The 23214-nt window shown below is 42.1% G+C and overlaps 2 protein-coding genes across 2 annotated transcripts; both read left to right on the top strand.

The window, feature by feature from the left end:
- The first annotated feature begins 1694 nt into the window (after window positions 1-1694).
- cers5 (ceramide synthase 5) lies at window positions 1695-19072 on the top strand. Its single transcript, XM_079184332.1, has 10 exons — window positions 1695-1962; window positions 10013-10118; window positions 11059-11189; window positions 11522-11579; window positions 11751-11801; window positions 12651-12743; window positions 13836-13964; window positions 14550-14656; window positions 15889-16045; window positions 17863-19072. Exons 1-10 carry the CDS (start codon window positions 1790-1792, stop codon window positions 18010-18012), a joined length of 1155 nt encoding a protein of 384 aa, XP_079040458.1. The 5' UTR covers window positions 1695-1789; the 3' UTR covers window positions 18013-19072.
- A 1878-nt stretch (window positions 19073-20950) lies between these two features.
- On the top strand, window positions 20951-23183 carry bcdin3d (BCDIN3 domain containing; the record flags this gene model as incomplete). The annotated part of the gene is made up of 2 exons (XM_079156550.1): window positions 20951-21154; window positions 22003-23183. 2 exons carry the CDS (start codon window positions 20951-20953, stop codon window positions 22552-22554), a joined length of 756 nt encoding a protein of 251 aa, XP_079012676.1. The 3' UTR covers window positions 22555-23183.
- Window positions 23184-23214: the final 31 nt, after the last annotated feature.

The following is a 23214-nucleotide window of genomic DNA, read 5'->3' as shown; positions in this document are numbered from 1 at the left end:
CTCGGTCCTCATATGTGATGACTGTGTTGTTCAGAAACATCTCTGAAGATGCAGTCTCTTTCTAAATTCTGTTAAAATGCAAGAAACCAATGTGTGATCATTAACGGCCATCTGCCCGTTACCATGTGTCAGCGTATCTCATCGATGCTCAGTGCCTGTAGGTCCCTCTGGATAAGAGTTTCAGCTGAAGGCAGCATTAAACGCAGCGGGTGGTGTTATACGTTCCCTGCTTTGCCAGTATTCTAATTGTTAAAACGCTGGAGCACAAATCCTCCCCATGTCTGCTTTTTGATCCCACAAATGTGTTCATTTCTATTATTTATTACCAGCTCTGTTGTTTAGTTATGTTATAGACATTGAAGTTACCTCAAGTTGCCGCTTATATAGAATTGGATTCCCTTGCTGAAACCCCTTGCATAGTTTTTGAGTCAACTGGCCTGTGAGATTTCTAATAATACCTCGCTCTAAAGGGGAAAATGTCCATCTATAATTAGACACGGCAGGAAGCACTGCAGCTGCCTCATCGCTGCTTAACACAGATGGAGGGATGCCACCTTTTTGAAATACTACACCATTGTGGTGCCATCAAAAATCATAATGTGACGGTCATTATGTCATGTTTTTCAGCCACTTTTAGCCCCATTTAAAAGTTTTTGTATTTTAAATGAACAACTATGAACATCTATAATGCCTTTCAGTGGGGTGCAAATATATGTCTGAGCTCTTACAGAAATAAAACACCTTATACTTGTAAAGGTCAAGATGTTGCGTAATATTCCTGAACAATTTGTAGTTGTAGTGCACCCACGTGCCACTTGGGTGCACCATCATATCAATCTCAAGCCCAGCACTCCCGTCAGTTGTATCTTCCTTTGATTCAGCACCTTTACAGATGACCCGACAAACGGATTACTGAGCAGGAAGCTGTAAAATCTCCAACGGTATAATACGTTTCATAACTTGAATGTGAAAGTATCTGACAACAGTGTGGCTCTAACAGGAAATCAGCAGGGATGGATGCCATTCATGCATGGCACCCATCCCTTGCAGTGAGGGAGGAGAGACTCGCCTTACTTCCTCAATTCCCGTCCACATCTCAGGGCTGCAGCCAAGGTTTGTCAAGCTACCCGGTGACAGCCATCAAATAGAGGAAGCTGAGCTGTATTGCCTTCAAAATGAAAAAGTTAAACGTGTGAGAAAATTAGAGGAAAAGCCGGTTTTGGCACAACACAAGCAAGTCCAAAGTTGATCGTCTCAAGTCTTTGATACTTGACTTGCATGTCAAAACCATAGGTCAAAACTCGCAGGTCTTTCCGGTCCAAACAGGCATCAGGTCTTTCTTTATGGAAACAGTTTGTTGAATTTCCAGCTGGATGCATGTTGCAGCATGGCAATTTGACTAACTTATTTATTTGTTTTGATTCTAAGGTCAAGTCTTTGAGCATCTTGCCTTCACGTCTCAGCAACCCCAACCACAGACCGACACAATTGGATTCTTCAGCTGTGAGAATGAATCACAAAACAATATTGTGAAACCCCTAATTGAACAAAACAGTGGGTATGCGTTGAACCCAATCATAATAGTTGACCGCTGGGAATCTTATTTTGAAAATGTGAAGCGGAAGTCTCTGGTTTTCTTCACGCGGGTGTGGTAAAGGTGGAGTGAGGAGAGTTATAGCGCAAGTGGCCCCGGAGCAGGAGAGGCTTCCATCAAGTTTCCCTCATCCTTTTTCTTCCAGATAATAAACTGATTTAATTTACCCGTCCGTGGACCGGGACACCGTGAAACATGGCTGCTTTTTCAGCCTGGTTCTGGAACGAGAGGTTCTGGCTCCCACACAACGTCACCTGGGCGGATCTGGCAGACCCAGCTCCCGGGGTGGAGTACCCCAAAGCCGGACACTTGTTTACTGCCTTCCCGCTGGCTTTGAGCATGTTCGCCATCAGGATACTTTTCGAAAGGTTCGTGCTCGCTGCTTATGTCGGCGTTTTATTTCAAAGTGAGGGAGAAATATCCTAAAACTACGTTTAACGGGGCGTTCTTCACAACAACGGAGTGATGGGTCTGCTAGCGTGGGTAAACCCAACATCTTTAAACGTGTGTTAACTCGGAGATTTCTTTTGTCAAACTACACCCTTTCCTCATTTCTGTTATAGTTCTGCCCACCACATGCTGTTAAAAATATACTAATATTGTTTTCTCAACTACTTTTAAAGACAAAGGCGTGTTAGAAATTCCCTTTAAACGTCGTCTCTCACGGCTAGCATCACGTGTATGTAACACCGTTACAACTAAACCTGTATTCATTGTGCCGGTCCCCTTCTCAAGACTCGTCTCTGATGTTTTGGTCGTTAACACCGGACTAGATTAACAGTCATTGACCGTTATCCACTCTGTTTAACTCATGCATGAAGTGCTGCTGCTTCTATACATCCAGCTACTTGTCACATATAATAAGGTCCATGTATCCATCCACGATGCAGCAGTGTCACGCTTTTTACACACACACACGTGCCTTGCTACACAACCGAGCCTTCAGGCTTTATTCAAAGGCGGTGGATTTATGTCATTAGTTGTGCCCGTTGTTGCCTGAGCCTCTGTCTCATACACATATAATAGGACCTTTAGCATATTGTTTTTGAATATAGACAGATTTTTTTACTGGATTTGTCTCTTAATGCTTTTCATTCTTTCACTGCTGAAGTAAGCAACTGCTATCTTATTTGGTGTTGAAGCCATTCCAAGGTCAGAAACATACTCAATACAGAGAGTGTTTGTTCCATATCCCCCTCCCCTAATGTCAGTGTGTCTGTGGTTGGACAAGCTTCAAGTAGAGCTTCTTAGACGGTACACTTCCATTTCCTCTTGGCAAGGTGTAGCCCTGCGTTCACAACTGCTCATTACCAAGGTTGCTATTGTAATACAACTGCATGACTATAACAAGTGATTTGATCTCGGTCTAACAATAAAGAGCTCAGGTTTCATCAATTGCCAGTTATCATTGCGTAACCTTTTAAATTCTATGGTTGTCTGTCAACAAAGAGAAAAGTACGAGCCCTATGCCTCCGCTGTAACACATAGTAACATATAGGAACACAGCCATGTTTACCTGAGTCCTTCTATGAACTCTTCCTAGGTAGGTTGCAGGAGACGACTTGTTGTCGCTCAGGTATATGTTTTCTAGAGTTGGCCCTCATAGCTTCAAACACATCGTCCGGCTTCCTCTGTTTCATTTAGACACGGTCAAGTGGCTGTTAATGAGGAGCAGTCACATGTCAGAGGTGTCTGAGGAGAGTCGCCGAGGTGTTCGGTGAGATGCTCACCTGTCTCAGGTGTCAAAGCTCGGCTGCCTGTCTCTCTCTAACGCGAGGTCGTCCCCGAGGAGAGGACAAGCCATGGCGATGTTATCAGAGAGCGGTAACTCCCTCACTGTCTGACACCAACCCGCTCATTTATTTATTCAGCAGATAAAAACATCACACCATAGCTTGAGTTCCTACTTTCTGCATAAGCTAAACACAGGCTTTGTCACACAGTACACTTGATACAACACACACACACACACACACTAACACACCTAGTGTATACCAGTGGCGGGCCGTGTATTTCATGCCTGGGCCTTCAGTGCTGTCCTACTACAGTTGAACCACCTCCTAATAACCTCATTGTGACGCCAGCATGACGGGATGTTTCGTCATTGACAGACAATGCATATCGTCAAAATCAATGTAATTAACACAATGACAAGAACAAACTCACAAGAACCAGTCACATATATTTATACGACAACAAAGCAGATAGAATAACATAAAACCCAAATACCGCGATTCAACAGGCCTCTGCACATTCCAGCAAAACTGCGGCGCTAAAACACACATCCACAGACTCAAGGACACCAGTCAAATATTATTCACAGCAGAGGGAACAATAATAACCATATCATAATATACCAGTGATGACAGTCGAGTCTCCCCAGTTGTATTTCTTGAATAGGTTTTAATGCGTTTGAGGGCTGAACATGTCCGCTCCACAGAGGCAGCAGATATTGGGATTGTCACCGCCAAACATGCCAAAACGCAAAAAATTTAATGTCACGTAAAAACTTCTTACATATTTTTAAACTTTAACTGTTACTACTACAAAGTTCACGCTAGCCCACTGACCAATCAAGCCGCATGTTAAAGCTGACGTACTTGTATGCCAGATAGAAGCTCTGACATCTCAAAGAATACGCCCAACATGTCAAACTAAAGATCTGATTGGTTGAAGACTATGACAATCAACAATATCGTCCCCATTCACTTAAACTGCACATGGATTCACTGGTGAGTCTGCAGGCCTCGGGCCTCTCTTCTTACCTAGAGACACAGAGGTGAAATCTGATTGGATAAAAGCTCTACTTAAAACAAGCTGCACTGGAAGCAGAGCAACTGAGGAACACAGGAGCTGTTCAATGAGAACATAAGATAATGGGAAAAATATTTTTATAAATTATAATTAGGGCTGTGAAATGATTAAAAATTGTAATCAAATTAATCACAGGTTTCTGTGGATTAATCATGATTAATCACATATTACCGATTTTTGTCATTATTGTGCGTCTTTGCGGTGCTTTGATGCTCGAGTCCCCCGTTGCCACTCGCAAAACTTCCCCTCGTCCTCAACAATATTAATCGGTCTACAGCTTTTTGCAATCCATTTGGCAACTGTGGTAGTCAACTTGTCACAGGCAGACTTAGTGAGGGAACTACGTTGTTCAGTGAGGGTGGTTTGGCGCATTCCACTTAAACTCCCCTCACCGACCAACGCATGCGTCGCGTTGAGATGGTACTTTAGGCTGGTAGTGCTACGGTGAAACGATAACGTCTTCCCGTTTACGTTTACGCCCCTTTTCCTAGAGGCGGGAATTGCCCCCTCTCTACGGCAACGCTGATGGGACATATCTTCAACACCAGAAAGGACAAACATGAGACAGTCTGTTAGATTAGTTTGTTTGGATAGCAGCTAACGTCTGACTGCATTAGAGATGTTTTGATTGATACCTGTATGCTTTTGCTTCGATTATTGTTGTGTCACCTTCGTGATCTTAATGTTTTGGATATATCCTTCCACTGCATATTGCAGTCCCTTTGCCTTGATCCGGAGAATATCGCGGAGATATTACTCCAAAAAGTATCACTGACACTGACAGATATAGCGCTGGTCCCCGTCCTCGCCATGCTTTTGGGTTCACAGTCCTGGGAGTTTTGTCGACGTAGCAACAGTAACTAAGGGGGCGAACGGTCAATTGTGGGTATATTGGAAGCTCATTCTGCGCATACGCGTTAAAAAAAAATAACGAATTAATCCTGTAATTTAATCATAACGTGTTAACGCGTTATTTTTCACAGCTCTAATTATAATACATGTAGTGTATTTAAGAAAAAGTATTGTATTGTGTTCACCTACATTCCTAACTTACACCAGATTGTTTGGAGAAGAGTTGGTAGCAGCTTAAGTAACATTATTAACACATTACTAAAATGTCTCCATGTCACTTCAGTTTGATATTTAATGTTAAATATTGGTTTAAATGTAAAATGTCCACCGAGGACAACATGCTCCAGATAAAAGGGATATCATTTGTATTAATTGTATTAATAAAAGGTTTGTCTTCCTCTATAATCTTCCTCTATATACTCAAACAGACAACGTTTTATTCTTCAAACTGAATAACAACGCTGCAGGTCTTGCTCCATCTCTCTCTCTCACACACACACACACACACACACACACACACACACACACACACACACCTCCAGTGAGAGGGTCAGGCATTCATTCAGTCACATGCTGACGAGTTAGAGATTTGATGGGGGTGTTCTCTCAGACTCCCACAAACTTTATTTTGACTCATGGCTCTACTCTAGTTATGCTCTCCTTTTTTCTTCAAATGCTTTCATTTCTTACAAGTCAAATTTGATTTCAACTATATTCATTTCAGCATCTTCAACTGACTTTTGCCCCCGTCAATGCTTGTACTTCGACACTTTCAACTGCAATGATTGCTTAATCTACAGGAAACTAACCGGCAAATACTTTGACAATCGATTAATCGTTTTAGTCATTTTCAACGACTTCCAGCTTCTCCAGTGTGAGAACGTGATGCTTTTTGTCAAATAGGAAACCAAATATCTTTGCGGTCAAATCAAACAGCCTTACTTCCAACCCTATCAGGTCTCTGGTCTTTGAACAACAACCCCCCTTTAAAAAATGTAAACTGTTTTTCAAGTTGTAGTCATCCTGTCTCGGAAGCCACAGAACCTGCTTGTATATCTAACTTATGTAATCTTTGTCTTACAGCGTTATCTTTGACAACTGCAGTCTGTCATGATGCCCTAAAGATGACATCTTTCTTCTCTGTCAGTCAGGAAGAATAGTGGAGAACCTGAGAGTATCAGATATCTTCTCCCTAAATGTTGCTAAATCAAAGTCTTACATTTCCCCAGCCTCTGTCTTCAGACATATTTGTTTTTGTTCTTGAAAGGCTGCGTTCACGCACATAGTTATCAACGGCAGGATTCTTCTTCTACCTGATTAATGCAACGGCTGTCCTCAACAGCCCGTGCAGGCTCCTCCTCTAGACCAGTTTGTTCTTGTTTGATTACAATCATCTCTTTGCTCTTGGCAGTGACTTTGTAGACGGGGGGCAGTCGGGCTGTTTTTGTTCTTCTAAGCCGTGTCATGGGTTGAACGGTGTTAAGTCTACAAATTGGGACGTGCATGAGGTTATGAGTGGCTTGCCATGTAATCTGTTGTGGCCCGTTTTTGACTGTTTCCCCATGAAGTAAGAGCCAAGTATTCTCTCTGTCAAAAGGAAGTGAGGGTAGACACTAAGCAAAAAAATGTTGACGTGATGCATCAAACATCCTCCTTGTCTGTTTATTTCCCACATAACATGGCATTGTCTTTCCCCAAAGTCATGTCTCTTCCACGTAATCACTCAATCCTGTTTTCACAACCTCACCAGTCAAATGAAGGCCTCGGTTACATCCAGTGCTGCGCCGGGAATAGAACCGGGCCCGGTCCCCGGGCTTAGGGGAAGTTTCCCCACTGGCAAGGTTCCATGTTGCTTGTTGCTCTTCCTTTTCACAGCCGCCCGTCTACCTGCGTCCGCGTCACACAAACCACACTGAGCAGCTTGGTGGCATGCCATTGTGTGTGTGTGTGTGTGTCGGAGTGGTCGGGATCTGAGGAACGGGGATGTTTTTCGGCGTTGGACATGAGTAGATTAGCTTGCATCTCTCGCCCCTTTCGGTGGGCAGCAGCAACAGCGATTAGCACCGAAGGCTCAGGCTGGCAGGGGGGTTACACCTGTCGATTGTGAAAGAATTGAAGGGCCTGTGCTTACAAGAGAACCTAGACTGTTGCCACATCAGCTGATGGTCTACCTTACAGTTTCGTAGAGAGATTGTCCGATAGCTAATGCAGCTACTTGAAGCCCAACCACTGAGTAAACTCAGGGTGAACCAGGCCTAGAAGCTGCGTCACATTCAGAGCTGTGCCGCCTTTGAGCTCCTGTGTGTCATTAAGTGTTTTATGCTCAAGGCAATTAAACAGGGAAATGTAGATTGCCCGGTGTAATTTTTAATAACAATATGCCACATGAAACCAACTTATCCAGTCTAACTTCTGTGCCACAGAGTGCACTGCGGTTTGGGCCAGTTTACTTTTAATGTCATCACTCAACATGTGAAGTGAAACTGCTCTAAAGGTCATTTAAAGGACCACGTCAAATAAAACTTAGGTAGGTTCAAAAAGGTTTTGTATTCTTTAAACTTTTAGGACACTTGCTGGTTTGGATGGTATGAAAATGATTGAATCTGGATACATGTCGTTGCGCTAAAGGGTTAGGAGAAAGGGTTCGCAGGTGAAGCTGCTTATTGCAGGGAGACGATAATAAAACTGTGAGGACGAGAAATGTGAGCGATTTAATGTCAGACGCATTGTTTTTCTTTTTCCTTGTCATAATGGAACAGACTATTCTGTGGTGAGCGTCAGATTCCTCACCAACAACCATCTCCTTAAACAGCTTGTAGACAAAGGAGGCTTCATCATTTCAAGGATTCCTCTACGGTTCAACACTGGCTCAGTATTTTTTAAAGAAATACTTCTCACAGAACCGATTACATCTTGCTGACGTGATGTTCGACTGATGAAAATGTAGATAAACACTTAAGAAGAGGCTCAAGACCGTCAAAAATCAAATAGTTGGAAAAACAATCACCAAAAAAATAAAAGTAACCTTAAAATATGTTTAACAACAGGGTACAAAAGAATATGACTCTGCAAACATGGGTGCACATTATCTCTGGGTCTTGGAGTTGACATTTGGCATGTTTCCCTATTGCTGCTATTTGGAGCCTGTAGTCCCATCATGGTTTCACAATGGTGTTTTGTTAAAGGGAAGTTCACTAAAAGTCAGTACTGTAAAAAGATGGACACCTCTCTTTCTGCATTCTTCTGCAGAGGAGACACAATTTGACAAATATTTTCATTTAAATAATTAGTTTATGAATCCTTGTAACTATGTGACTTCCTGTGACCGTGTGACTACGACGTGACTATGACCTGACAACGACCTGACAACGACCTGACAACGACCTGACTACGACGTGACTACGACCTGACTACGACGTGACTAAGAATTTCGTAAGTGAAGGAAAACCCATTGAGGAAACCGTTGTGGTTTGTGCGTTTGTGAAAGGAAAAGCAAGAAGACATCCAGAGCTTTAGAGCATGTCGGTCGACACTGCTGCGTCATGTTTAATCATCCCCATTTGTTGATGTAAATCAACATAAAATAAGCCCAAGTACACATGTTAGACAACCAATTAAACACATTTGAGATTGACCTTGTAGACGCTGAGCTACTTTTGTCCAAAATATCTTTATTTGTTTGTAGAACCAGATGAAGCTGTTGTGCTTTATGACTTCGTACTGTTGTATGTGTGCGGTGAAGTCTGTGTCAGTGGAGCAAAAGACTCTTTTCTTCATGTTAGAGAGACAAGTTCATGTTCACAGGAAAGTCTCCTTTAAGAGGCTCTGTGTACATCTTTGCAGCACCCACAATGATAAACGTGTGAATGATTGATTGAGCCATTTCAGTGTTTTAATAAGTAGTAATATTAATTCATACTTATATGGCTATGCTGGTCGTTGTGATAAAACAGAATCATCAATACCACAGCATTCTTAAACTGTACCCACTATAAAACAGCAACAGCTACTTAAATCTCCCGTTGTGCCTCCTGATAACTCACAGCTATGTTTCGGAGGTCATTGTATTACTAAGCACAGAGACCCGTTGTTGCCGCCGAGCGACCTGCTCGTGTATCACTCGGAGACCAAAATCCAGCCCATAATACTGAACCCGACTCACAGGAAGCTGCTTCATTTGAACCTGTATTCTATGTTTGCAATATATGAGTTACGCCTTCCTCAAAATGAAGGATCTACGGCTTCTATGGACACGAAAGAAGACCTTCTCACAAAGAAATATGTATGGACCTTCAGCCTGCGTGGTATAAATGCCTGTAATAGCTAATTCAGTCATAATGCAGAACAGAACTACAAGCAGGGGTCTTGCACGGTCATTATGTTCTCATCATGAAGGAGGCATCCGCCTGGGGATTTTAAGAAGCTCCCACTCAGCAACTTTATGCTTTTATTACTATCCTTTTATTAGATGTCAGCCCGCCAGGCTTATGCAACACCTTACCTACACTCTCTGTCTGGAAACACGTGACTCACACAGTCAGAGAGAGACAGAGAGGGAGAGAGACAGAGAGGGAGAGAGACAGAGAGGGAGAGGGAGAGAGAGTTTGTAAATAACATTTGAAAGTAACCAAACCTGACCTGAGCTGATGTAGTAGTAAACGGATCCTTAAGTTTTCCTTTCAGAGAGCTAGTCTGCATGTTGTAACGGCATCGTGTGACCATTCATCACTCCCATTTTCACCTCTGCCACAGGTTTGTTGCCAGTCCCTGTGCCCGGAGTTTCCACATCCAGCCAGGTGTTGGACGGAGAGCTCAGCCCAACGCTGTGCTGGAGAAGGTGTTTACGTCCATCACCAAGGTTTGCCTTCCTCCTCCCTTTTAAAGAAGCGTTTGTCAGTGACTCTTCATATCATCTGACAACTCAAAGAGGAATCTGTGATTACAGAGTTAATCATGAGTGTTAAACACAGGCTGCCTCCACAACACAGCACTGTACTCCATTACATTTGGGTTTAGTTACATGGAACGATGTTTAGGCTGATGTGAGGCCTCAGTCTTTGCTTGGTCTTAAGGCTCCTCTGCGTTGTTTCAACATGGTCTTGACAACAAAACTCTTAACTAGCTAAAACAAAGCGTGTCTCAAAAGCCTAATGTTGTGTGCCTGCAAGATTCACAAGAATGCATAATTTAGACAATGTTGATGTCAACTACAGTGGAGGAGAAAAAAAAGAGAGATTTGTATCGGCTTCATTAAATCAGTATTGGAGCAGTCCTGTCTCCAGCACACTGTACATTAGGCGTACACTTTTTTATTTGACTGTTTTCCTCGATTTACTTCGATTACAAACATGTGAAATAGTCGACCTTTTGAGACAAACAACATGTCTCAGACATCATAACATCAAATATTACCCCAGACTACAGTACACACTACAGGACCATAACCCGTCGCTCATGAGTTCAGTGGAAACTAAACGGTTGTGTGACTAAGTGAAGGCTAGGTTAATTTACTAAGTGTTTGTTAATAATTAAGTTATGAACAAGATGACGGATTCAGTTTTGACTGCATTCCACTGAAGGAACTAAACTTGAGTACAGACACGCATGAGGAAACTGTTGTGCAAGGGCAAATTAAACGCTTCTATTGTTTCAGTTTTCACTGAAACCTTTACGGCACAGATTCCTGATGATTCCTGACGTTTGCTGACCTCACATGCTCCCACTGAGAGTGTGACCCTGAGAGATTAAAGTAGCAAATCAAAGCCGAGTGTCTTGCTCTTTTCTTTTTCTCTGCACAGAATCCAGACTCTCGCCATCTGGACGGCCTCTCCAAGCAGCTGGACTGGGAGGTGCGAAAGGTCCAGCGTTGGTTCCGACAGCGCAGGAACCAAGATAAACCCAGCACGCACACCAAGTTCTGCGAGAGCATGTAGGTTAATCCCTATTGTGTTCACCTTTGACCTCTCTGCAGGCTCGAGCACACAGCGGCTGTGTTGTCTGTGCAGGCGTGGTGTGATGTGTTGTCTGTGGATGTCTGCATGTATGTTTCTGTATTTCTATTGAACATTTAGTTCTTTATTCTTCAAAAGTTTATTGTTAGGACTAGATTTAGATTTCAAATAAGATTAGAGAATCCGGTTGTGTTAGAATCAGGTAGGGGCAAGTAGATGCATACCGTATATATTTTATATTAAATGTGCTGACTCTCTCTTAAACCAGCCCTATTTTTCTGGACCATAATTCCTTCTTGTTTACTTGTAGGTGGAGGTTTACATTTTATTTGTGCATATTTACCTTTGGGTTCCGGTTTCTGTGGCAGGTGAGCACACAATCAGATCAAGCTTGGATTGGAAGCATAAACAGGGGGAGTGGGGGGGGTTTGGCTTTTGTCATTGTTTGTTCTTTCATTGATAATATATTTTGATTGGCTGGGTATATTTAAAAGCCTCACGGATTGTTTGCTGAACTAATCTGTGTTTTTTCTTTGTAGTGTCCTTGGATGTGGGATACAAAGCTCTGCTGGTATGGGTATCCTTATCAGGTATGAGACAGCTCTAATCCTCGTCTATATAATCTACAATGCAAACACAACGACTAGAGCCTCAGAGAATCCCTCTCAATACAACCGACTAAGTCAATAAATGACTTCTATCGCAGGGCCATTGTATTGGACTGCATGACTTTGGGCCTAATAAACTGGTGCACAGTTGTCCATGAAAAGCCGTGCTGTGTCACTTTACGACAGAGGAACCATTGTCACATTCTCTTCGCTGCCCTCTTCCTGTTACTTGTATAAATGACGTCAGAAAAATCCGTCTGACTAGTTTAATCATGCGATTGTCTCGTTGCAGATATACTGGTATGAGTGTTTAATGCCGGCCAATATTTCTACCAACTCAAGCTCATGTTCACGTTCACATTTGTTCAGATTACAGCCGTATGCAGTTAAAGCCTTCTGTTGGTCTGACGCTGGTTCAGGAGGGCAGAGGTTTAAACAGCAGACTGTCCGTCCGTACCGGCCTTTTCTGAGGAAGCGAGTGATTGTATAGACTGAACAACACCATTCACTGGACAGCAGGACGTCTCTAGCTTTCTTGATGGAGTAACTTTGGACATTATGGTGGTTCACTGGGCCAGAAAGTATGTTGTGATGAGCACAGTGGTGGTCACAACTAAACATGCACGCCAGGCCGGTTTAACTGTGAAAACCAAACTCAGATTAAAACACAGAGAGGTCGATGTTACTCCACTATATCTTCACATCGCAAATATGCATTTGCTGCTGTATAAATGCTTTGAATTTCAAATTCAGCACCTTTTTTAAAAATGAATACAAATTCTTATTTGAACTGACTCGCTGAACTTGTCTCCCCTGTCTTTGTCTCTTCAGGTCATGACTCCGGGCCTTTACCGCTACTACGTGATAGAGCTGGCCTTCTACTGGTCCCTCATGTTCTCCCAATTCACCGACATAAAGAGGAAGGTGAGCGCAGCAGTGCTGTCTCTGTTCGATTAGACCACGGTGGATAGGCCACGCTGAAACCTCTCCCTGCGAAACACTCGTTAATACGTCTATTGTACGTGTGACGCAAAGTTTGTCAAATGTGTCCGCATCTCGATCTAGTTATGGAAAGTCACATGTTTTTGTTTTTTTGGGAAGGGGGGGGGGGGGGCGGGACTCAGCTGGCACTGCTCCTTCTGTGAATGCTTTTGTATTTTCAGCACGAGGGCACCCACCGTCATGTGACTGCAGGGCAGAGCCGGCCTAACTCTATTAGAATTACAGAAATTCCTCTCAATGCCAGCCTGTTAGTGACACTTTGATGTTTTAGATGTCACATTCTGTGTAATATACAGTATAGAATCTACATGATGGGATGTTCAGAGGAGCAGATTGTTTCACTAGATTTGTGTATATCAAGCTAACAGAAGTCGTTCTTGCCGTTTGCCTTTTACTCAGCTCAGTTTCATTGTGATAACTTTACAGTTGGCTCCAAACCACAAAGGTAGTGAGTGAATATGCTTTTATGTCCCACACACACACACACACACACACACACAGCTCAGGTCCTTGGTTAAGAGTGATTGTGTGTCTGTTGTGATGGCTCCCACCACAGAGAAAGCACCTTGCTTCCTGTGACTTTATTTGACAAGGGCTGTGGGTTATCATGATTATCGTTATATTGAGCAGCGCTAAATGCTTTGTGTCAATGTTTTAGAAGATTTTCTTTTTTTTTTGCATTTTGCCTTTATTGATAGTGACAGTGCAGAGGGAGACATGGGGCAGAGACACACAGCAAGAGTCTTCAGACAGAATCAAACTGGTGTTACATGTGTGTGTCCTAACTGCTAGTTCACCAGGATGCAGAGCCCCTATAAAACACACTCCACAACACAAGTTTACAAGTAAACAATCAGTGTACATGTATGCTAACTCTCTCTCTCCTCTCTCTCCTCTCTCTCTCTCTCTCCTCTCTCTCTCTCCTCTCTCTCTCTCTCTCCTCTCTCTCTCTCTCTCTCTCTCCTCTCTCCTCTCTCTCTCCTCTCTCCTCTCTCTCGCCTCTCTATATTCCAGGACTTCCTGATAATGTTCATCCATCACCTGGCGACAGTTAGCCTGATCAGCTTTTCTTACGTCAACAACATGACGCGAGTAGGGAGCCTCGTGATGTGTGTCCACGATGCCTCAGACTTCCTGCTGGAGGTCAGTCACACACAGTGATGAGTAGCATTGAAATAACCAGACCGTACAAGGTTTAAAGCAACTAACTACAAATCAAATATACCGTACTTCACTTTACTTCTGGAAATTTTGCGGTTACAGACTGATCCTTTCCAGCTGGTCGTCATACTTATTACTTTATTTACATTTATTCTCTCAGAGTAGAAAAGGGAAGGGTTACCTAATGAACTATCCACTTATAACTGCGTATAACGTGATCTCAGATCAGAACAGGGTTTTGCCGTTTTTACAGCACATTCTTGGACAGAAGTTATTGCTAACATGCTGATACATTAATACTAAAGACAAGGAAGATATGGGAACGTGTGACTGCTGTTGACACGGTTATGATGGAGCCTCAGCTTTTACAGTTACACCAGTAGTTTCCTCTTTGGATATTGTTCAATTGTGATTACTGTCTAGTGTTTCCAGTCACTTCCTCTCGGCTGAGATCCAAATGGACTGTTGGTATCACTCCAGGAATTAAAATAGGGCTGACGGGTGGTGGGGAAAAAAAACATGCTCTGCATTGAACTTGTAATGAACTGTTATTTTGTTTTCCAACAGGCAGGTAAGCTGGCCAACTATGCCAAGTTCCAGCGCTTGTGTGACTTCCTCTTCATTGTGTTTGGTGTGGCGTTCTTCATCACACGACTAGTTATGTATCCTGTATGGTGAGTTCTCAGTTACTCTCAACTTCAGAGTGAATATTATAACTACTCTGCCATAACATTTGTGAATGTATTAATGCACAAGAGCTGATTGCAGCATCTGTAGCTCTGGAGGGGGCTGAGCTCAGGTCGTGCTAATGTGTGCATAACACTGTCGCACAGACAACCATGTAATCCTCCATAATCTGGTTTAGATGTGCGGACAGAGATTGCTGAACTCTACCAAAGCTGCAGGTGTTATTAAAATAATAGTCCACATTTCTTCAATCCATACAGTATTAACATTTATTATTTGACTGAATTCAGGCCAAAGATACTGCACAGTCGATTTCAAAGGACAGGCTGACATTATTCATTGTAGGTAGCTAGCTAATGTTAGCTTAGTAACAGTAAGTTCACCACTAAATACGTTTATCAAAACGCTAACATTAAAACTCAAATCAGCTGATGGCTCGTTCGGTATAACGTCACCAACACATATTAACAATGAGCGCTTCATCTCAAAATAACGCAGTTTATTTTCATCTGCTGCGTTCAAACTAGCGCATGCGTACGTGAGAGAACTGCAGGTGTGCAGGGTGATGGATTTCAGTACATATCCTGTAGCTGTAATTGGTAACATTGGTCAACCTGCACTTTGCAAACATGGAGAAAACCACCAAGCTCTGCTGTTTAGAAACATCATTAAATAAAGTGATGCAACTATCAGCAGTTGGTTGATCAGATGAGGATATCCAGGACACCTAACAGCTTCATCCTCATTTTAACCAGAGCATGCAGAGGTGTGTGCTAAGTGGGTCTGGATAGCAACTGTTCCTCGACAGAGACCTTGTATGTCCAAGCGAGCCCCGCCTCCAGAGGGACGAACAATGGGGAACCAATCATTGACGGCGGTAACCCGAGCCGCTATATTCAGTGTCTTAGTGTGGATGAGTGATAAAGCGAGTGTTGCCGCTGCAGCTACCTGGACTGAAATCCATCCCTCTGCTGGGGGAGGTGGGCCTGTTGATGACCTTCTGTCACTCACCTGGATTTAAAGGAAGACGTGACCTCACCAACCACTCACCTAACATTACAGCCGAGCTGTTACCCGCCTGATTGGTTGCCATTGGCACTGCAATGGGAGTTACATTGTGTACCTTCCTAATGGGCCTCTTTTAGAAGCGTGCTGGTTAACAACGTGTTTAAAGTACAGCTCAACTACCTGCACATCTACTGCTCTTGTGGTTTTCCAGGGTCTTGAACTCCACTATGTTTGAGAGCTGGGCCATAGTCGGGCCGTTCCCGTCCTGGTGGCTCTTCAACTTCTTGCTGCTGGTCCTGCAAGTGCTGCACATCATCTGGTTCTACCTCATAGCCCGTATAGCTGTGAAAGCTATGCTGCGGGGCAAGGTGGGTCACTGCACAGACACATTACGGAGAAGTACTGTAATGTGGAGCTGAGACGAGTTAACGATTAGTAGATCGACAGATTCATCCTATCCTCTCCTTACTGTTTTGACAGTCGTTGCAGCCACTTAAATGTGAAGATGTGCTCCTTTTTGTTGTCTGAAATAAAGAATTAGCTTTATTTGGATTTTAGGCTTCTGGTCACACATAACACGACGTTTAAAGATCCATAGGTCTCTCAAAAACGATAGTGGGTTCAATATTTTGTTGAGCACAAGATTATTTCCTTTCGCGGCAGATCAGTTAATAATGAGAATCCTCATTAGATGCAGCCTCACCGTAATGACCTGCTGACGGATTTGACGTCCTACACAGAGCAACTGTTTGTTTTTCACTTTTCTGGTGAGAACACGTGTTCATTTCTCTTCAGTGTGGTGTCATTTCATGAAGTATAATGCAGCTCAAACTCTTTACAAAGTGGCCTAGATTAAAAAAACAACATTTCACGTGATTCAGAACTCTTCTTCAATGTCTCTGTGTCGGCAAAGATTAACAAATAATTCCAACAATATTAACTTGGGAGGGCTATAAAGAACACCAAATACACATGTTTGTCTATGAGCAGAATGTTTAGTGAAATGTAAACATGTGGTGATGTATTTGCTACATTATTCCCCCAGCTGTCCCTGACTCCGTCTCGTTCTCTCTGCAGACGCTGTTTGTTCCCTCTCCCTCTGGAAAGAGAGAGGGAGACGCCGTCTTTGTGTCTGTCTCCGCTACTCTCTCGCTTCTTCTCCGTTTGCTTTGTCCTCTTGAGACCTTTACCTTCTCTGTTTCTGGCTGTAAGTTTCTGTCGACTCCCTCCGCTGTGATTCCTCTCACACGTCTTCATTGCATCCGTCCTGTCCATTTCCGTACGCATTCGGTTTAGCCGTTAGTGGCTTTAAATGAAACAGCTGTTACAGCGGTTGACACTTAGATTTCACCGCACTTACAAAGGCAAAAAGTAATGTGGTGATAATGGCATGAATGTCTGGGATGTCCAACTGTTCCTCATTAGGCAGGAGGGTGATGCAATTGTCCGGCACCACCACCGTGTGGTTATGATGAACAACAATGATTTGCATGAATATGACGTTTGTGGGGCTTGAAGCTGAAGATGAAATACTCCTGTCATGAGATTAACCCACTGGTTCCCAAACACACCGTTCTGAGTAACTTATTGCTTTAATTTTATGCTGCTTTATACTTCACATGTCACAGGCAAATATTGTACTTTTTAATTCTACTACATTATGTAACTGTAGTTACTTTGCATATGAAGATTTTAAAAGCCTGCAATAAGCATATATAATACAATTCATTGTTATAGAGCAAATGAAACCACCGCCACAATATCATAAGATAGTAATATTAGCTCTACAGCATCCAGCTCCAATATCTTATCTGTTACTGTATTATTACTAATAATTATAATTATGTAATTTTGGCATCATAGTGAGTTTTTCTAGATGATACTTTTCCTTCAGTAAAATTTTTAGTATTTTTATTAAATTTGTGGTAAAAGAGCTTAATACTCATTTTAATTTGTCATGTGCTTTTGGTCAATTCTTAGTTATCTATAGATATATATTTTTTTATCAATACACCCTTCACTCAACTCCTACAACAAATTGCACTGAAAAGGACTACCACTGCTCATTTACAGCAGTGTTTGTAATGATGATTAATTCAGTGAGTGCATTATTTAGTCCAACCTCTGTCGTGCTTACTTCTGTTAAAACAATAATATCCCGTTTCCTCTTCCATCTGTCTTAAAGGTGGGCAACGACGTACGCAGCGACATTGAGAGCAGCTCAGAGGAAGAGCCCGACACGCCCACAGGAGGCCTGAGGGCCAAGGCACAAAACGGCACCAGGGGCCACTGTGTCGCTGCCAAAGACGAAGTGCAGAACCACAACAGCTGGTGACAGGAAGCTGGGAGCCCCCTGCAGTTGGTCCCTCACAACGTCTCCAACAGCTTTGTCTTCTGACATTCCCTTGACGTCCAAGACACACACACACACGACACACAAGACACACACTACACTGACGGTGAGTGCACAGACTCACGAACTGACAGTTCACTTCTGCTTTGAAGAGCCCTGTACTGACTCTTATGACACACGTGATTTGCATCGTCTTATTTCTTAAATGATGGGATTTATTTTGTGCTGACCTTGGCGGCAGTTGTTGATTGGTTTCATTGTTCTCTCCCAGTTTTATTGGTCAGATGAACTTGGGATTATTGTTGTTACGTCACACTGGCTCACAAAAGGGCAGGAAACACTACTCTCTGGAGGCTTGTTGCATTTCCACTTTGTGATGATACAGCAGGTATTATACATATTAATGTTTAAATAACTTAAAGCTGTGGTTTTATCAGCTCTTAAAAGGCACCTGCTGTGTGTGTGTGTGAGACCAGAAGTACACATTTGAACAGCAGCAGTTTCTGCCTTCTGCGATTTATTGTGGATTTTTCCTTTTAACAACGTTGTCAAATTTAATTAACGTTTATTTCAGTTTTTTTTACTACTTCCTCCAAGACCAAATGCGTATGAAATTGTTCATCACTGCCTACAGAGGAATCCAGGTATGAGGACTGTACTAAATGTCTGGTATCACGTTCTCACTTGAGTGCCTTGTAAAAATATATTCTGTTAACGAAAGAGGCCGTTTTTTGTTGCAGTCCTGTTTATAAACGACACATTGCTTTGTGTGGTTAAAGGCATTTAATATAATACAAACAATCACAGCCATCTTCACTCCTGAGACTCTCACAACATGGGTTTTACGCAGGCCACTGACGCAAACAATATGTTATTTGTTCATTTGACTGGTGGAGTTTTCCTTGTGTGGGCACACCCTCACAATGAATTCACTTAAATGTCCTGAGAAGAATTAACATCTTCACTGTTTAGCGACGGACAAAAAACAATGGAGGAATGGGAAATGTCCACATCTGTGCAAAAACTCGAATAGTCCTGCCCCCCGTCATTCTTTGATGACTTCAGGGTCCTGGTTTTCTGCTGCCAGCTTCAGCTGCTTCTGCTTCTGCACGAAGCGGTATCCTCGCATCGCACACAGGTAGCCTCCGTAGGCCGTCAGCAGCATCATCGAGGCGGAAAACGTCCGATAGCCGAAGTCAGCCAGGCGCTTTCCGGACACCATGGTGAGGGTCCTACAGGGACCAGGGACAGGAAGTCTGAGCAGGTTCAGCAGCAATAACAGCACGATTTGGGATTTTGCCACAGTGGTGTGCTGCAGATCACTGTGCAAGGTGGTTTTACAGCTACATTTGATTTTACACGAGTGTTGCATCAATGAGATGGGAGTCCTTAGATTCACAAGCTCTTTAATTGTCGTTAATTTCTAGAATTAGCACCAAAACGTTTAATCAGTTTCAACATTTTACATTTGATGTAACTGTCGTTAGTAAGTCTGTTATTCACAATCGCAGGTCGTTCACTGCTCGTTAACACACCGTCTCTCACAGTCTCTATTCAACAGTCCGTGTGGTACGTCTGACTTAATGTTGATGACCATACAAAGTTATGTATTCTGTTGTCTTTATCACTACAAGCGAGCTAGCAGTCGGTCAGGTGCACACAGGTTAGCACACTATTGTATCCACTCACGTCTCCTCTTGGAGCAAATACTTAAATCTGGTCTTACCTTTTATTTTAAGAAGCGATAACAAGCACAGGTTGTTGTAGCCGTCCTCAATGTCAGCACGCAGACTTGTGACGTTAAAACGTAAGCTAGCTAACCTTTCGTAAGGTACGGAAACTCAGAAGGGACTTTTCTCTTCTGATAAAACTGTGAGCAAAGTTGCAGCGCGACACCTACTGACCGGGAGTACTTCAGCATCTCTCTTATTGTGAGGCTTTTCTAAACTGATGGTATTTGTTGTAATTATTTCAATGAATTCATCTTATTTATATCATGTTTTTGATTGTATCTGTTTTACTGTGAATAAATTTTTTTATGACTAACTAATATGAAGTATTTTTCTACATACTATGCTGTGGCTTTCTATGACATAACATACTATGACTTCTTCATATTTTTATGAAATAATTTATTAAAGTTTTTTTGATGACCTACTATACTATGTCATATTTTACGAAATTTGTATAGCATACTCTTACAACTTTTAATGAGATACTATACTTTCACTTTTCTATGACTATGTCAGGAATTTGTAATAAAAATGTCAAAGAATAGTATGTCATACAAATAAAAGTAATAGTAGTAATGTTAGTGTCATACATTCTTTAATAAAGATGTCAGTCGTGTCATATGTCATACAAATAAAGTCACAGTAAAGTGTGTCATAACATTTTTATAAAGATGTCATAGTATAGTTTGCCATATAAAACAGTATAGTGTGTCTTAAATGTTTTATAAAAATGTCATTGTAAAGTATGTCATAAAATTGTCTTAATGTCATGGAATAGTATGTTGTAAAAATAAAAAGTCATAGTATAGTGTGTCATAAAAATGCCATAGGAATGTCATAGTTTTGTATGTAATAAAAAGTCATAGTATAGTGTCATACATTTTTCATAAGAAGGTCATAGTATGTCATTAAATGTCATAGTATGTCACGAAACGTTATGTCATAGTATGTCATATAAATAAAAATGTCATAGTATATTGTGTCATAACATTTTTCTAAAGATGCCATAGCTTCGCCACCAGTTATAACGTTAAAACACGTCTCGTAGTTCTGTCTCTTTTTATTCAAATGTGGCCACACAGAGAGGTTGGTATAATCACCACAAACTAACCAGGAACACTGTCGTCCCTCTTCGACTGTAGCCCATGTTTTCCACCCGGATGTATTTTGGTGGCGCACACGTTACAATGGCAACATGTTCGATAAGTAGCGTAGCCGACGATGAACTAAACGATCCAGGAGCCGCTCCTTATGGCAACTTTATCAACTATTACACCTTCAACCCTCCGGAAAACCGTCTGAGCCTCATTCCCTCCACATTACTCCAGGATTTAGGTCACAGCGACGGCCATCACGCCACCCTGATCCTGGACGTAGGGTGTAATTCAGGGGTGAGTGACTCTGGGACAATTCAACAATTAAATACTACTGCTATTTACTATTACTGTTAAAGATGTATTATCTTTAACTGTTTGGTCTGGAGTATTCGCGATATGAATTACTCACGTTTCGACAATATTACATATAGTGATTAACTCAGTTTTCATTATCAAAACTCTGTCTTTTGCATACACATTCAGCGGTTAAATAACTAAATATGAATAAAATATCACTACATTTACTCAATGTACCAATTGTGAGGTACTTCTACTCTACTAATGTAATATTTCATCGTTAAGGGTACTTGAATCCACTACATTTGTTTGACAGCTTTAGTTAGTTACTTTAGATTAATACAAAATATAATCAACAAATACGTTATGATGGATTAAGATACCTGACAGTGTATAAAGTAGGTGAAATTAGCCCCATCTGTACCAGCTGCAACATTAGTGATGCAGACACATTTTACACATCACCAATTATAATCCAATGATATATTATTCTGAAATGGGCCATTCTGAATAATTTCACTTTTGGTACTGTGTATATTTTGATGCTAAAACTCATGTATTTATATTTAAGATTTTGAATGCAGGGCTTTTACTTGTACTATAACAGAGTATTTTTACACTGTGGAATTGCTAGTTTTTAGTGCAAGATGCAAGTACTCTACACATTTGCCTGTGATTCATATGGTGGTCAAGCATGACATATATGACATCTTCCAGACACATTTTAGAATTTTGAATAGATTTGAATTAAAGTTAATAATCAGTCAATACAACACAAATATATACCTGTATATTTGTTTGTTGTGAAAGCTGTCCTTGCTTTTCTTTCTCCCTGTGAATGGCAGGAACTGAGTGTAGCCTTTTACAAGCATCTGGTCCAGGAGCCCGAGTGCCAAGAGGAGCCAGAGGAGAGGAAGGTTCATCTCCTGGGCTTTGACCTGGACGAGACCCTCATTCAGAGGGCTCAGCAGAACAACCCTCTGCCCGCCAGCATCTCCTTCATCCCCCTGGACGTCACTAAAGACACCGACCAGCTGCAGCATTACCTCGACCAGCACGGCTGCTCCCACTTCCACCTGTGTCTGTGCCTGGCGGTCACCATGTGGGTCCACCTGAACCACGGAGACGCCGGCCTGCTGCAGCTGCTCTCTCGCCTGGCCTCCGTCAGCCAGCATCTCCTGCTGGAGGCACAGCCCTGGAAGTGCTACCGCTCTGCAGCCCGGCGGCTGAGGAAGCTGGGTCGCTCAGACTTTGACCACTTCAAGACCCTGAAGATCCGGGGGGATGTAGCGGAGCAGGCCAGGGAGCACCTGGAGGGACACTGTGGCATGGAGCTCATCCGCAGCTTCGGCAGCACGACGTGGGACCGAAAACTGCTTCTTTTCAAGAGGAGATGAGACTGAGGGAGAGACGTCGAGTTTCCATCTGCTGCTGCAGGACCATGACCAGGAAGAGAAATCAACATGGGGAAGGGGAGAACATTGGAAAAGTCAAATTGTTTAGATGATTATGACAGTGTATTGTAAAAGTCACTTTTCAAGCAAAATGGCAAACATGAGCTGGTTCCACTTTTACAAATGGATCTCTGGGTTTTGTTTTCTTGGTCAGACAAAACAAATAATTTGAACATGTCACTTTGAGCTCTGGCAACTGCTGCTCTACATGTTTTATATATTTCCTGACATTTTGTACACCGATTAATCCACGATGACAATTAGGGCAACAATTTTCAATTATTGATTAATCTGAAGATTAGTTTTTCAAGTAATCGTTTTTTTTCTATGTGAAGAATGTTTATCAGTTTCCAGAACTTGAGCTTTCAAATATCTTGTTTTGTCAAATCAACAGTCCAAAAATCCAAAGATATTCCGTTTACAAATCATTTCTGAACTAAATGATACAAAACAGGAAAGCAGTAAACCCTCACACATGTACTTGATGATCAAAATGTATTCTTAATTTCACTAGTTGTTGCAGTTCTAGAGGAAAGGACAAATGAACATTAAATAAAAATGTGGGTAAAACCTTGAAATACATTTTTTTTGTCAATTTCTCTA

Source organism: Pholis gunnellus (assembly GCF_910591455.1).
Source record: "Pholis gunnellus genome assembly, chromosome: 3".
Taxonomy (NCBI): Eukaryota; Metazoa; Chordata; class Actinopteri; order Perciformes; family Pholidae; genus Pholis; species Pholis gunnellus.
This window is presented reverse-complemented; position numbering and strand designations above follow the sequence as displayed.